Genomic DNA, 15,293 nt, shown 5'->3' with positions numbered 1-15,293 from the left:
ATAGAAATAAATTGCTGTTTTTCCTGAAAGGACTATGTGAAGTCTTGGATGTTGCGGAGGGAGGAAGTGAGCAACAGGTGTAGTATCTCCTTTGCCTGCATGGAAAGGTGCTGTCGGGAAGGGGTCAGAGTGAGTGAACATCGGTGAGGTCCCTTTGGAATACTGAAAGGGGTGAGCAGGGAAGGTATGTTTGGTGGTGGTTTCATACTGGAGCTGACAAAAATGACAGGATAATCAATTGAATACAAAGGCTGGGGGTAAAGGTGAGGACAAGGAGAACCCTACTGTGGTTCTGGAAGGGAGGAGATGGGGTGAAAGTAGAAGTGTGTGAAATTAATTGATCACAGTGGAGGGGAATCTTTCTTTGAGGAAAAAAGGAAGACATATCAGAGGCACTAGTTCGGAGGGTTATGTCATCAGAACAGAGACCATAGAGATGGGAGGAATTGGGACAATGGGATAGAATCCTTATTAGAAGAAGAGGGTAAGGAAATTTACCCAAAGTAGCTGGGCAAATCTGTAAGCTGTAGAATGAATATTCTCTTTTATTCATTTGTGGGACATGGGCATTGCTGGCTGGCCAGCATTTATTACCCATCCCTAGTTGCCCTTGAGATGTGGTGAGCTGCCTTCTTGAGTCGCTGCAGTCATGTTTTGTGGATTGACCCACAATGTGTTAGGGAGGGAATTCACTGAAGTTTTGACCCGACTTCCTTCATAGCTGCTGGATCAAAATCCTGGAAGTTGATAGCTTGTCCCTAAAAATTGAGGCAGGCAGGCCTGGGAAAGCAACAATCAGAGAATGTGAGGGAAGGATGGAAATTGGAAATAAAGTCAATGCAGAGTATTCCAGGAGGTGACACAGTTTTTAGTGAACCAGGAAAAGAGATGGGAGAAGGGATCTAGTCCTGAGTAGGGCAGGATTATTAATGTATCTCTCAAAAAGACAGACGTTGCTAGGAGCTGTTTGGGTACACATAAAAACTTTCTATTTGGAGGAAGTGAATGGAGTTGAATGTAAGAACAAGTTAAGTTAGACAGAGGAAGTTGGCAATGAATGCAGCCCAACTGGGCCTCCTTTTAAGTATTCTTTACAGCTTTTTAAGGCTATATTTTTTCGCATTTCTCAATGCAAAGGGGAGGTCAGCATTCATAGAATACCTACAGTACAGAAAGAGACCATTTGGCCCAATGAGTCTAAACTGACTCTTTGAAAGAGATCTTAGCCAGGCCCAAACTGCGCCCCCCCCCCCCCCCCCCCCCAATCCACATAATCCCTCCCATTTACCATAGCTAATCCACCTACCGTACACATCTTTGGACTGTGGGAGGAAACCAGTCCAGTTGCCTGGAGGAAACCCACACAGACATGGGATGAACATGCAAACAGTGACCTAAGGCCAGAATTGATCTGAGTCCCTGGCGCTGTGAGGCACTGTAAGACCGTACTGCCAGCTTCAGGCACAATTGGGAGATATTAAAGTTGAATCTTAGTTTTTTGTGCCCAGATTTTTAAAACCTGAACTTCAGGAGATCAGGGACGTGAAACTTCTCTGGATTCCCAGTTGCATCTGAAGGCAGCTTGAAGAAACTGCCAATGTTTTAAAAATGTGTTGGGTAAGAAAGACCACCTGGTCCATCTAGTCTGCCCTATTGTTTCACAATGTTACCATGGTAATGGCTGCAGTGCCTTCAATGATCAGTTCTTCAACAAAACTGCAGCAGTGATTAATGCAAATTGTTAAGAGATCTGTATTCAGTCAGATGGGACTGACCGGTAACTCATTGCCTCAGTCTGTGAGGCCTTTCACAGTCAGTTACTTCAATTAATCAAATTAATCTAAGCAGAATTGATATAAAGTCTCCTTCAATTTGTTGTTTCAGAGTGAATCAAACTGAGGTGATCGGATTCCTTTTTAGGTGTGCAATAATTCTTGTAACTAACCTCATTTATCTCAGAGACTGCAGTTACACCACATCTGCAGCGCCAGTTTGATGTGGCTTAGCATTGACATTTGAGCTGTTATGTAAATCCAGCGTCACTGCCTGATCCAAGACTTAGGGTGTACCCTGTTAACCACACATTCCTATTATTACTGACACCAAGAACCTTGGGTGTTTTATTACACTGAAGAATTAATATAAATGCAATTTGGTGTTTGTGAAACTTTAATTGTAATGTGGAGTTGCACTCTGAGAGGCCATTGGGATGGTTGCAGTGCGCAGTGGAAAAGCTAATCTATAAAGAAGTGCTCTAATGTCTTTGTGTTGATTTATTTATTTGAGTTATTATTGTCACATATTATTATACAGTGAAAAGTAATGTTTCTTGCACGTTATACAACAAAGCATACTGTCCATAGGAAAGGAAATAAGAGAGTGCAGAATGTAATGTTGCAGTCATATCTAGGGTGTAGAGAAAGGTTAACTTAATGCAAGGTAGGTCCATTCAAAAGTCGGATAACAGCAGGGAAGAAGCTGTTCTTGAGTTGGCTGGTTCTTGTCCTCAAAGTTTTGTGTCTTTTTCCTGATGGAAGAAGGTGAAGAGAGAATGTCCAGGATGAGTGGGGGTCCTTAATTATGCTGGCTGTTTCTCTGAGGAAGCAGGAAGTATAGACAGTGTCAAGTGGGTGGGAGGCTGGTTTGAGTGATAGGTCTTCGTTCATAAACCTTTGCGGTTTCTTGTGGTCTTGGATAGAGCTGGAGCCATACTAAGCTGTGATAAAACCAGAAAGAATGCTTTCTATGAAGCATCTGTAAAGTTGGTGAGAGTCGTAGCAGACATGTCAAATTTCCTTAGTCTTCTGAGAAAGTAGAGGCATTAGTGGGCTTTCTTAACTATGGTGTCAACAAAGGGAGAGAAGGACAAGATGTCGGTGACCTGGATACCTAAAAACTTGAAGCTCTTGACCATTTCCACTTCATCCCTATTGATGTAGACAGGGACATGTTCTCCACTGTGCTTCCTGAAGTTGATGACTATCTCCTTCATTGTGTTGACATTGAGGGAGAGATTATTGTCGCTGCACCAGTTCTTTATTTCTTGCCCTCCATCTCGTAATTGTTTGAGATATGACCCAGTATGGTGCTGTCATCAACAAACTTGAAAGTCAAGTTGGAAGGAAATTTGGCCACATAGTCATAGGTGTATAAGGAGTATAGTAGGGGGCTGAGGACACAGCCTTGTGTGGAGGTGGTGTTGTTGCCTATCCTTACTAGTTGCAGTCTGTGTGTTAGAAAGTTCAGGATCCAGTCACAGAGGGGGGAGTTGAGCCCCAGGCCACAGAGTTTAGAGATGAGTTTCATAGGAATAATGGTGTTGAAGGCTGAGTTGTAGTCAAATAGGGATCGGAAATGGATGTCTTTGTTATCTAGGTGTTCCAGAGTTGATAGCAGGGCCAGGGAGTTGGCGTCTGCTGTGGACCTGTTGGGCAGTAGTGAACTGTCCTGGATCCAGGCAATCTGGGAGGCCGGAATTGATCATGTCATCAAGAACGTAAGAACATAAGAAATAGGAGCAGGAGTAGGCCATCTAGCCCTTCGAGCCTGCCCCGCCATTCAATAAGATCATGGCTGATCTGAAGTGGCTCAACTTTACTCACCTTTACTAACCTTTTGAAGCATTTCATAATGATGGATGTCAGAGCCACTGCACAATAGTCATTAAGGCAAGCTGCCTGACTTTCCTTTGGTACGGGATGACGGTCATTTCCGTGAAGCAGATAGGGACCTCAGATTGTTGTAGAGAGAGGTTGGAGCTGTCTGCGAATACCCCCACCAGCTGGTCCGGGTAGAATTGGAATGTTCGTCTGGGTACTTTGTCCAGGCCAGTCACTTTCCATGGGTTGACCTTCAAGAAAACTGCTCTGCCATATAGTTCATGAAAATTTACCTTGCATATAGTCAGCACCATGCCTTGTGTGAATGAAAGGTGGAAGAAAGCTTTCCTCTGCATTTGTGCGTGTTCCTGAATAGCTTGATTATGTCAGAAGTTCAAATTATTTAATTTATCAACATGATGAACCTCATGACACTAAAACTCTTGGACTTGATTCGTTCTCTCTCGTCCCTAGATATTAAGGATTCTCTAATGCAGGCTCTTGCCAGCTACGTCTGCTACCCTCATTCCCTGCGGGCTGTTGAGCGTATCCCAGAGGAACAGTAAGTGCAAGCAGAATTGGTCATTGCATGTGCGTAAAGACTGACTAAATGCAATGTTTTAAACCAATTTGTCAGGTTTGGCATGAGGATTCTCTTAATAGAGAAACCTAATGTGTCTCCATTGGATTCTGGTGGTTTTTTTATATTTTAATCCCTTAAACTTCTCCAAACATTTTTTCTCTGCTGATTTCCTGTGATCCCCCTCTCTTCTTAGCCACTTGATTGTCTTCTATTTTTGGTATGCTGTTTGTGTCTTTTACCATGAAGACGGACATGTGATATTTGTGTAATGTCTCTGTTATTTCCTCATTCCCATGCTAAGCTCCCCTGTCTCTGTCTCTAAGGGACCAATGTTTAATTTAGCTATTCTGTTCTTTTTTTATATATTTGTGAAAGCTCTTGCAATCTATTTTTATATTCCTGGCTAGTTTGCCCTCATTCCCATTTTCCCTTTTTATAAACTATTTGGTGGCCTTTGCCCAGTCCTTGGACTTACTGCTTTTCTTTGCCACATTGTAAGCTTCTCTTTTAATCTAGCACTGTCCTGAATTTTCTTACTAAGCGACAGATTGGATCTTTTTTGTGGAGTTTTTTTTTTGATAGATGCTATCAAAACCTTCCATAATTGTTAAAGAGTTCACCCCTGTCTTTTTATTGAAAATCACCACCATGCCCAAAATATCACCCCTTTGCTTGTGAACGCCACATCATATGGCTTCTCCTGAGGTATTTCTTGCTGACAGTTGAAAGCACAGAATCGGGAACACTTGTTGCCATTTTATCAACATTTCAGGAACTAACCTTTCAGCTTTGCACCTTCTGACGTACGTAATCACTGAACTCAATACATTGCTGAGCTGAGACAGGTGTTGGTACCTTGGAATAACAGAATCTTGTCTCTCTACTTTTACAGACGTGTAGCTATGATGAAGAATCTCTTGGCTCCATATGAACAGCGACCATGGGCCCAGACCAACTGGATCCTTGTGCGACTCTGGAGGGTATGTTTATCTTTTAGATTTAAAAATAATGCTTATAGCACTTAACAAATGTCTTCCCATTCTTGTCCATTTCAAATAGACTTGCATGTTGCACATGTCCTTTTAAATGGAAGTGTTGTAGGAGAGTGTTTCCTTCATAAATATTTCACAGCCCTTTCAATCCTATGCAGTTTTTAAAAATAACTCAAATGATTTGGAGCAGAGAGTCACAAACTCAGTAGCTAAATTTGCAAATGTTACAAAGCTAATGAAGGTAGTGGAACTAAAGATGAACAGGAAAAACTGCAAGTAGATTTCAATATACTTACACATTGAAGAATGGCAGATAAATTAATTATACACAAACTGAGCGCTTTACTTGGGACCGAAAATCCTGAATAATTGCTCAAATGGAAAGAAAACAATGTGCATACAAATAGAAAAAGGTTTGGGGTAAAAGCTAATTACCACAAATGCTGAAATCTGAACCACAAAGAGAAAATGCTGGAAAATCTCAGCAAGCCTGACAGCATCTGTGGAGAGCCAGTAGAGCTAATGTTTCATTTCTGGATGACTGTTTATCAGAGATCTGGGGTCTTGATTAACAGTAAATGGAGACGATTAAAATCATTGGCTGATTCTTCTGAGGAGGAGCGGTTACTATTGGATTGCCACTCTGCTCCTCTTTACTTACCTTGCACTGGAGCTCCATGTTTTTCGCCTGGCTCCCTGGGAAGTGTGGCATGTGACTGCTCCTGGAGTCCTTCCTTTATAGTGTCCTTGGGTCCTATCACCTTGGGTTGTTGACATCATCACTTCTGTTGTTCAAAGCAGACTATTTCAAGTCCATGTGGGGCCTGAAGCCAGCATATGGAAGAGGCAGTGAATGGCCTACCTCATCTATTATTATTGGCCCCCCACCCTATTCAACCTGTACAGAAATGACCTACTGTCCACATGCAATCGCAAGTTCATCTATGCTAATGACATCTGTTGTGTTTACCACGCGAGAGATTTCAAGGACATTAACAATGTTGTTAATGACAATCTTACAAAAACCTCTGACTGCTGTCAAAACTGGTGCCCCAAACCAAGTGCTGCAAGAACTGTATAATGTGTCTACCACCTTGACAATGCAAGAAGTCATCAAGAACTTGATCTCTATCTAAATAGCAGCCACGTCAAATGCCATCCTACACCCACCTGTCTTGATGTTGTTTTGGAGTGCACACTGACCTTCAAGCCTCACATCCAGAAAGTCTCACCTTAGCTGAAGACTCATAACAGTCTTATCAGTAAACTAGCAGGAACTCTTGGGGAGCCAACACCAGAAATTAAGAACCTCCTCTTTGGTTCTATACTATTCAGTAGTTGAGGAGTGCGCTCTGTCTGGAATGATTCTGCGGACTGCAAACTGGTAGGTGCCCAGCTGAATGAGATCATGAGAAATCTCGGGAGCAATCCGATCAACAAACACGAACTGGCTACCTATGCTCAGCAACATTGCACCATCACAAATCCATCGTGAAGCTGGCACGGCATCATTGCTAGCATGTGCACACTAAAATCCAACCAGCCACTGATAGGAGATATCCGCCACCCAGCAAATGCTTCATCCGGACCAATTGCCGGAGCCAGGCAGTTCTGCTGCGGACCTGTGGAAGCACAACAACAACAGCCCAGAATCAACCAATTTCCTGGTTGATGATCCCAACCTGGAAATCCCAGGCTGCCACCTGCCACGTGGTGAATGGTTCAAACTGAACAGTTTTCATACTGGAGTTGAACCCTGCCACCACAACCACTTCCATTGGGACGCCATGACTTATCCAATTATAATGGTAACGTGATGCAAACCATGGTGCGTATAACCAACAAGTACCCTGAGCTGTGATACAGTAATGCCCTCCAGCAGGCTGATCAGAAGCTGCCAACTGTCTGAAGAATTTCAAATTTGACATCTAGCTATTCGTCAGTGCATGTGATAGCAGTAGCCGTGTCGGAATGTTGGAGCAGGTCAAGCCAAACCCCCCTTCTACACTAGCTGCCATATAGAGGAAAATGTAAATGTCCCAAGGGCACTTTGAGAAGGCTCTGAACAAAGGTAAGTGGGTGAAGGGGTAGGGTGACAGGTGGGTGGGTGAGAGGGTAGGGTGGTGAGCGGGTAAGGTGATGGGTGGGTGGGTGAGAGGGGAGGGCGACGGGTGGGTGGGTGAGGGGGGGGGGTGACGGGTGGGTGGGTGAGGGGGGGAGGCGACGGGTGGGTGGGTGAGGGGGGGAGGCGACGGGTGGGTAGGAGGTCAGGGTACGCACTTGCTAGTGTGTTCGTGGTGATCGTGGGGTGGGGTGGGGGTTCCCAGAGGGAATTCGGCTGTAAAGCAGATTTGATATTGGAGTGAATTAAAAGATCCGTTTTGATTGCCTAAATAGTGAGAGAATCCTGCTAATTTATGCAACATTGGTGTGATGGCACCTAGAATACTGTACATCATCCTGGTTGCCACAGTACAAGAATATTACTGTTAATTGGTTTTCTGTTGGGTGTTGATTTTGTATGCGCAAGAATATTAAATTCATACTGATCTAAATATATGTATATAGGAGCAGATTGGAGGTGCAGTGCGTGTCTCTGTAAATAAAAGCTCATGTAAAAACAGTAGGCTTCAGTGTTATACCTTTCACTGTCTGGTTAACTTAGCTATAACTATTGCAGCTACTGAAAAAATACAGGACAACCAGAGTGATGAGGGAATGGAGTGATATGAATAAGGAGTAATTGTATGAATATATCATGCTTTTATTCTTTAGAGTTGATACGATTGTTATTTTTAGGATTCTGGATGATCTAGATATGTTGGTAATAATAAGCTGTTTCACCTTGACCTGAATAGAAAACCAGAGGATGCAGCCTCCATTAGAAATATGCATCCAGAACAGAAGGAGGACATCCAGCTTCATTTTTCCATGCTAGCAGAGAAACAACTATCCATTCTAAACCCCCCTCTTTCTCTGTAGCTCTGTAGATTATGGCACCTCAAATGCATATCCAACTTCTTAAAAAATGTGATAAGGACTTCTGTCTTTACCAGCTTTTCAAACCATGAGTTCCAGACTTCCACCATCTTCTGGCTGAAAAAGCTGGACTTTGAAATAATGCCTCAATTCCTCTCTAATCCTTTCACTAATTACTATCTCCCAGTTATTGACCCCTCTGCTATCTGTTCTGACTGGGCTCCTCAGTTTTATGCTCCTCAGTTTTATGCTCCTCAGTTTTATGCTCCTCAGTTTTATGCTCCCCTCTGGCTACTCCATTCCAAAGAAAACATTAACCTAGCCTATCTAATCCTTACTCATAGATAAATTTCTCCATTCCTGACAGTGTCCTCATATATGTCTCCTATGCACTCTATCGTATTATCAGATCCTTCCTGTAATGCAGTGACCAGAAGTATATACAGAATTTTAGCTGCATCTAACTACTGCCAGTGTTATGCAGCCCTAGCATAACCTTTCTGCTCTGATACTCCAGCCCTTGGCTTACAAAGAAAATTTATTGTTTACCCAACCCTCTTGTCAACCTTCATTTCTAAATTCAAGATAAATCTTTAGAAATGTTATTTCAGTGAATGTGTTAAATCTACCAAATGGGTTCTTGGGTTTTTAATACTGATTCATTCAAATGCACATTAGATTTTTTGCAGAAAGTAACATTTTGGTATAGTAATAATTTGAGGCAAGATATGGTAAGTGTAGAATGCTGGGGAGGAAGAGGTGAATTTGGACCTATAGTTGTCAAAGTTTCCCAATACTGACATTTTGTTGTCTTCTGTCTGGGCGTGTTGTAAACTAATAGATTGTTATTACAGTAATTGATCAGTTCTATTATTCTATTCTGACATTGCCCGGGTGATAGGAGCATAATGAGATGGACTTTCTTTTGTCTAACAATTCCTATGTTACAAACCATCTTGGAATTATTCAAATTGTCATTTCGCAACTGATGCACCATACGGAGCTGAGACTAACATTCTTCCAGCTCAGTTATCATCTAGTGTATCTAGCAGTAGCCTGAGTGCTAATTGTTGGGTTCCTAATGGAACCATTCAGTAACTGGTTTCATTAATGCTAATAATGGGCCAGATGTGTGTAGAGATTGAAGATTAAGGATCTCTGTGCCATAAGTAGCATTCCACCTCATTTCAAATTATAAGTGTTGGGCTTTGCGTTTGTTTTGAGGATCTCAGATTCAGCAATGTGAAGTTAGCTTCAAGGGTTGCTCTGTTTTTTTCATAATCAGAGCCTAAAATTAGGGCAAACATATTTAAGCAACACCTTAGGCTATTAAAGTGATAACTAACTAAAGAATAAACTTGCATTTATGATGTGCTTTCCACATACTCACGATGTCCCACTGTCCTTCACAGCTTACATTTAAGATACAATCACTTGTAATGTGGGAAACATAGCATTGATGTTTGACACCAGCAAGATGCTGCAAACAACAATGACTCGATGATCTTTTCCAAAGGCTGCTGCTTGAGAAATAAATGTTGGGCAGGATATATTGTGTCTTCAGCTTCTTTAGGATGTCCCAATGTGCTTTATGCTAAATAAATTACTCTTGGCGTAATTATGTGGGCAAACTGGGTACTCTGTTTGTTCAGAGGCAAGTCAGTTTTACTGAAGTTTGTTGAGGGATAAATGTTAGTCAGCAAACCTAAGTAATCCCTCCTCTTCTTCGAATGGTGGCTTGGGATATTTTGCATCCTTCTGAACAGATAGTTATTGAGCTGGTTTTCTGGAGGCCAGGACCAATAGCTCAGATAAAAACAGACAATACTGCAAAAACACAGCAGGTCTGGAAGCATATGTAGAGAGATAAACAGAGTTAACGTTTCAAGTCCATGTAACTTGTGTAAAAACACACATGGTTCATTTAACTGCCTTCCTTAACCCGGTCTGGTCTAAATATAACTCCAGTCCCACACCAACATGGCTGACCTTTAGGTCAAGCAAGCTCCTCAGTTGTAATAAACTGTCTGAAGGTCTGTCTACGCCTTCTCAGGACATGAGGAATGGACTCTGCCAACTTTATTTGTGTCATATATACACCAAGAATGAAGCCATGGGGTAACATCTCCTCCAAAAGACAGCAGAACTCCCCAACGATGCACCCAATTGTTAATCTTAATTTTACATTTTAAATCCTGGAGTGGTACATGAACCAATAGTTTTCTGACTTGGACCTGATATTTGAATATGTGCAAGCTTGTTGGTCAATCTGCTGGTAGATGTCATTTGAAGCTTGTGACACCACTGTAGCTTTAAGAAACCTATTTTTAATCATGTTCTTTTTAGTTCGTCAACAAGCCTTTTTTCTTTTTATTGGCACCGAGCTGCCTGATTAGATGTCCTTTTTATTGCTGCTTAAATGGTTTAAATGGAGTTTTGTTTATTTTTAATCTGGGCCTGATGCACACTCTGGGAGTTTATGACCTTTTGAATTGTTTTGGGAAGAATGATTGACAAGTCAGGTGGGACAGTTTTTTTTCTCTCCCAAGAGTTCTTTCACTTTCAGTTTTGGCTGCTGGCTAGTTAGAAGCTGTTGGACTCCAGACTTAGAAGATGTATTTCTCTGTTACTCCATGGTATTAGAAATTCTGCTGGTATGTTTTTTGCAATTTTTCTTGCCTTCCTGGAGTGAAAATTTTGCTGTTCATGGTTTGCTAGCTAGGAGTCAGCAGTGGCATTATCTCTATCTTGAGGTGCTGGGATTTCCAGAATGGAGAAGCCAGAGTTTCAATTCTCTAAAGGACTAATTCACAGCAGGTATTACAGAGCGGCAAAACCATGTGAGCATACTTGTTTTCTTTGCTAAACCTGGGATGGATGGATGTTTGATTGGAACAGTGCATTTAGTTGTTAAGGTTTATACAATATCATGATTGTTTTTTCTTGTTTGTATTGATAAAAGTTTTTGCTAATCTTTTTCATTATGTTAACTGTATTCTTAAATAAACTTTGTTTGATAAAAGTTCCCCAGTGTGTTGTTTGAATCATATCTGGAGTGAAACATCTTGTGCTTGCCTATGCAAAATTCAAAAGTGCAAATCTTATGGTCGAAGTTGACTTCATCAAATACCTTGGAGTTCCTGACCTGGATCATAACAATGACCATATAGAGTCATAGAGGTTGACAGCATGGAAATGGACCCTTCGGCCCAACTTGTCCATGCCACCCCTTTTCCTAACCCCTAAGCTAGTCCCAATTGCCTGCATTTGGCCCATATCCCTCTATATAACCATCTTACCCATGTAACTGCCTAAATGCTTTTTGAAGGACAAAATTGTACCCACCTCTATTACTACCTTTTGGCAGCTTGTTCCAGGCACTTGCCACCTCTATGTGAAAAAATCTCTCCACTCTTGTCTTAAACCTATGCCCTCTAGTTTTAGACTCCCACATCTTTGGGAAAAAGATATTGATTATCTAGCTGATCTATGCTCCTCACTATTTTATAGATATCTATAAAATCACCCCTTAGCCTCCTATGCTTCAGAGGAAAATGTCCCAGTCTATCTAGCTTTTCCTTATAACTCAAATCAAGTCCCAGTAGCATCCTAGTAAATCTTTTCTGTACTCTTTTTAGTTTAATAATATCCTTTCCATAATAGCATGACTAGAATTGTACACAGTATTCCAAGTGAATATGAAAATTACAAAAGAAGATGCTGGGCCTGACCAACAACTCTTCAGAGAGTAATGTGCTGCTATTCTTCAGATATAAAAGTAATCAGCGGGTTAACAAAGGAACAGTGTTCTTTCGAAGGCTTAATGTCCTCTTGAGATGGGAATATTCTGCAGGCTGTTGATCACCAAACTGATTAAACAGTCATCTGTTTACTGCTGGTACTGAGACTTTGTTGTGTACAACAATGCTGCTAGTTTTTACTACAAAGTATTCAAAAGTAATTTTTTGAATGGGAATGCTGCTATTCTGTAAATATACTATATGAAGAACTCTTCTAGTTTATTTGACTATGCAGGAAACATATTCTGGAGAACATATTATTCTGCTTTTGTGGACTGACATTAGCCGTTTTTTATAAATTTAGTACCACTTGTTTTTTTAAACCTATTTGTGTGTATGTTTAATTTATTATAAATCCAACTTGGAATTTTAGCCTGAATTATATGGTCTGACAGCGAGGTGTTTTTAGTAAAGAAGATAAGTGAGCTTGACTGTCAAACTCTGCAAATTCTGCACAATCTTGCTTTATCCTCATATCCAGCTATCACAAAAACCACTTTCTTTCTCCTTCAAAGATTGCCCACTTCTACTATGTTTCCCTGCCTGCTATCAAATCCCTGGTGTGTTGGACCAAAGATTCGGAAGAATGTGTTTCCTGGGCTCCTTGCTTACTACAAGCTATGATTTATTAATCTGCTTTTGCATCTCCCCTGCTTTTTGCCAAGCTCTACTGCCTTTATTATCAGAACACGTTGACCTTGATCCTTATTTACAAATCTCTACTTGACCTCTTACTCCTGCCTCTTGAAGAGATTGCTGAGCCATAGTGCATGGCCTCTTTCCTTAAGAGGCCATACACTATGGCTCAGCAATCTATTCAAGATCATCTATTTATTTAGAGTTGGATTAGCTCATGAATGCCGTTTTACCCTAGGAAACTGCTCTTTTAGCCACTTCACCTCTGTTTTCTGACAAACTCTCCCCAAATCTTACCTTTCTCCGAGGATTGGAAATACCTCTTAAGAACCCTTCTGTTCATTTGAACTTCCATTTTCTCCTCCTCTTCCTATTTTTCTTTCCCCCTTCCAAATTGCTGCATACTCACCTTTTTCTCCCGCCTGTAAGACCCCTGTGGGATTGTCCCCAAGGATTCATACAGGTGAATCAGATTAATTTGTTTTGACTTTCAGTCAATTCTAGTGAACAGAGATATTATTATCATTGAAATGTAGACATAGGGAGCAGGAATAGGCTATTTGGTCCTTTGACCCTGCTTGGCCATTCATTTTGATCACTGCTGATCATCTAACTCATTAAATTGTTCCCACCTTCTCCCCATATTCCTTGATCCCCTTTGTCCCAAAAGCTATATCTTATTCCTTCTTGAAAACATACAATGTTTTGGCCTCAAATAGTTGCCACAGGCTCGGCACTGCCTGGTTGAAGAAATTTCTTCTCATCTCGATACTAAAAGGGTTTGCCTTGTATCTTAGACTGTGACCCCTGGTCTGGACTCCCCTGCCATCAGGAACATCCTTCCTGCATCTACCTGATGCAAGTGAATGAGCTGGTGGCGCAGATCAGCGCAAATGGATATTATTTAGTGGCCATTACAGAAACGTGGTTACAGGGTGACAGGGACTGGGAGCTGAATGTCCATGGGTATCAAGTGTTTAGGAAGGATAGACGGGAGGAAAAAGGGGGTGGGGTAGCTCTGTTGATTAAGGATAATATCAGGGCGGTAGTAAGGGAAGATATAGGCTCCAAAGAGCAAAACATGGAATCATTGTGGGTGGAGATGAGGAACAGTAAGGGGAGGAAGACGCTGATGGGTGTGGTCTATAGGCCCCCAAATAATAACTTAGCCCGCCCCACCTCTATAAACAAGCAAATAAATGATGCGTGCAGAAATGGGATGGCGATAATTATGGGGGATTTTAATCTGCATATTGATTGGTTGACCCAAGTCGGATGCGGCGGGCTTGAGAAAGAGTTCTTGGAATGCTGTCAGGATAGTTTCCTTGAACAGTGTGTGACGGAACCTACGAGGGAGCGAACTATCTTAGATCTGGTGTTGTGTAATGAGGCAGGAAGGATTAGGGATCTTATTGTGAGGGATCCTCTTGGGACGAGCGATCATAGTATGGTTGAGTTTTTGATGCACGTGGAGGATGAGAAAGTAGGGTCCCGAACCTGTGTCCTCTGTTTGTACGGTAGGATGAGAGAGGAATTGGCAAATGTAGATTGGGGGCGCAGATTGGTCGGTAGGACGGCTGAGGAACAGTGGAGGATCTTTAAGGAGATCTTTTTTGGTGCTCAGCAGAACTATATTCCGATGGTAAAGAAGGAATGTAGGAGAAGGGATAACCAGCCGTGGTTATCTAAGGAAATAAAGGAGAGTATTAAATTAAAAGCTGATGAGTTTAGAGTGGCTAAAAGTAGTGGGCGAGTAGAAGATTGGGAGAGGTTTAAAAATCAACAAAGATTGACCAAGAAGATGATAAAGAAAGGAAGGATAGACTATGAAGCTAAACTAGCACAAAATTTAAAAAAGGATAGTAAGAGTTTCTATAAATATATAAAGATGAGAAGGCTGGCTAGGGTGAATGTTGGACCCTTAGAGGATGAGAGGGGGGATTTAGTGGTGGGGGATGAGGAAATGGCTGAGGCCTTAAATAAGTTTTTTGCCTCGGTCTTCACGGAGGAGGACGCGAATAGTTTGCTGGATATTAAAGATAGAAGGATGGTAGGAGTTGAGGGCCTGAATGCGATTACTGTCACTAGAGAGGTAGTGCTTGATAGACTAACGGGACTGATGGTGGACAAGTCCCTAGGCCCGAATGGAATGCACCCCAGGGTTTTGAAGGAAATGGCAGAGGTGATAGTGGATGCCTTAGTGATTATTTACCAAAATTCACTGGATTCTGGGGAAGTACCGGAAGATTGGAAAACGGCTAATGTTACGCCGCTGTTTAAAAAAGGTAGCAGACAAATGGCAGGGAATTATAGGCCGGTTAGTTTAACATCTGTAGTTGGAAAAATGCTAGAATCAAAGAAGAAATAGCGAGGCACCTAGAAAGGAATGGTTTGATAGAGCAGACGCAGCACGGATTCGTTAAGGGGAAGTCGTGTTTGACAAACTTATTGGATTTCTATGAGAATGTGACTAGTGTGGTAGACAGAGGGGAACCGGTGGATGTGGTGTTTCTCGATTTTCAAAAGGCGTTTGATAAGGTGCCTCTCAAAAGGTTGCTTCAGAACGTTAGGGTGCATGGAGTTGGGGATAAGGTGTTAGTGTGGATAGAGGATTGGTTGTCTAATAGGAGACAGAGAGTTGGTATCAATGGGTGCTATTCTGATTGGCGGTTGGTAACTAGTGGAGTGCCGCAGGGATCGGTGC

At 41.8% G+C, this 15,293-nt stretch overlaps 1 protein-coding gene across 1 annotated transcript in view; it reads left to right on the top strand.

Annotated features, from left to right (window-relative positions):
* The window catches only part of rnf123 (ring finger protein 123), a 394,669-nt gene that overhangs the window by 186,438 nt on the left and 192,938 nt on the right, over positions 1-15,293 (top strand). The window contains exons 29-30 of the mRNA XM_080184629.1: positions 4,074-4,161; positions 5,075-5,162. Of these exons, the coding sequence (XP_080040755.1) occupies positions 4,074-4,161; positions 5,075-5,162 (176 nt within the window). The remainder of the gene's footprint in view (positions 1-4,073; positions 4,162-5,074; positions 5,163-15,293) is intronic.

This window comes from Carcharhinus amblyrhynchos, chromosome 3, assembly GCF_965287045.1.
Source record: "Carcharhinus amblyrhynchos chromosome 3, sCarAmb.v2.hapA, whole genome shotgun sequence".
Taxonomy (NCBI): domain Eukaryota; kingdom Metazoa; phylum Chordata; class Chondrichthyes; order Carcharhiniformes; family Carcharhinidae; genus Carcharhinus; species Carcharhinus amblyrhynchos.
The sequence above is the reverse complement of the archived record's forward strand: the minus strand, read 5'-3'. Positions and strand labels throughout refer to the sequence as shown.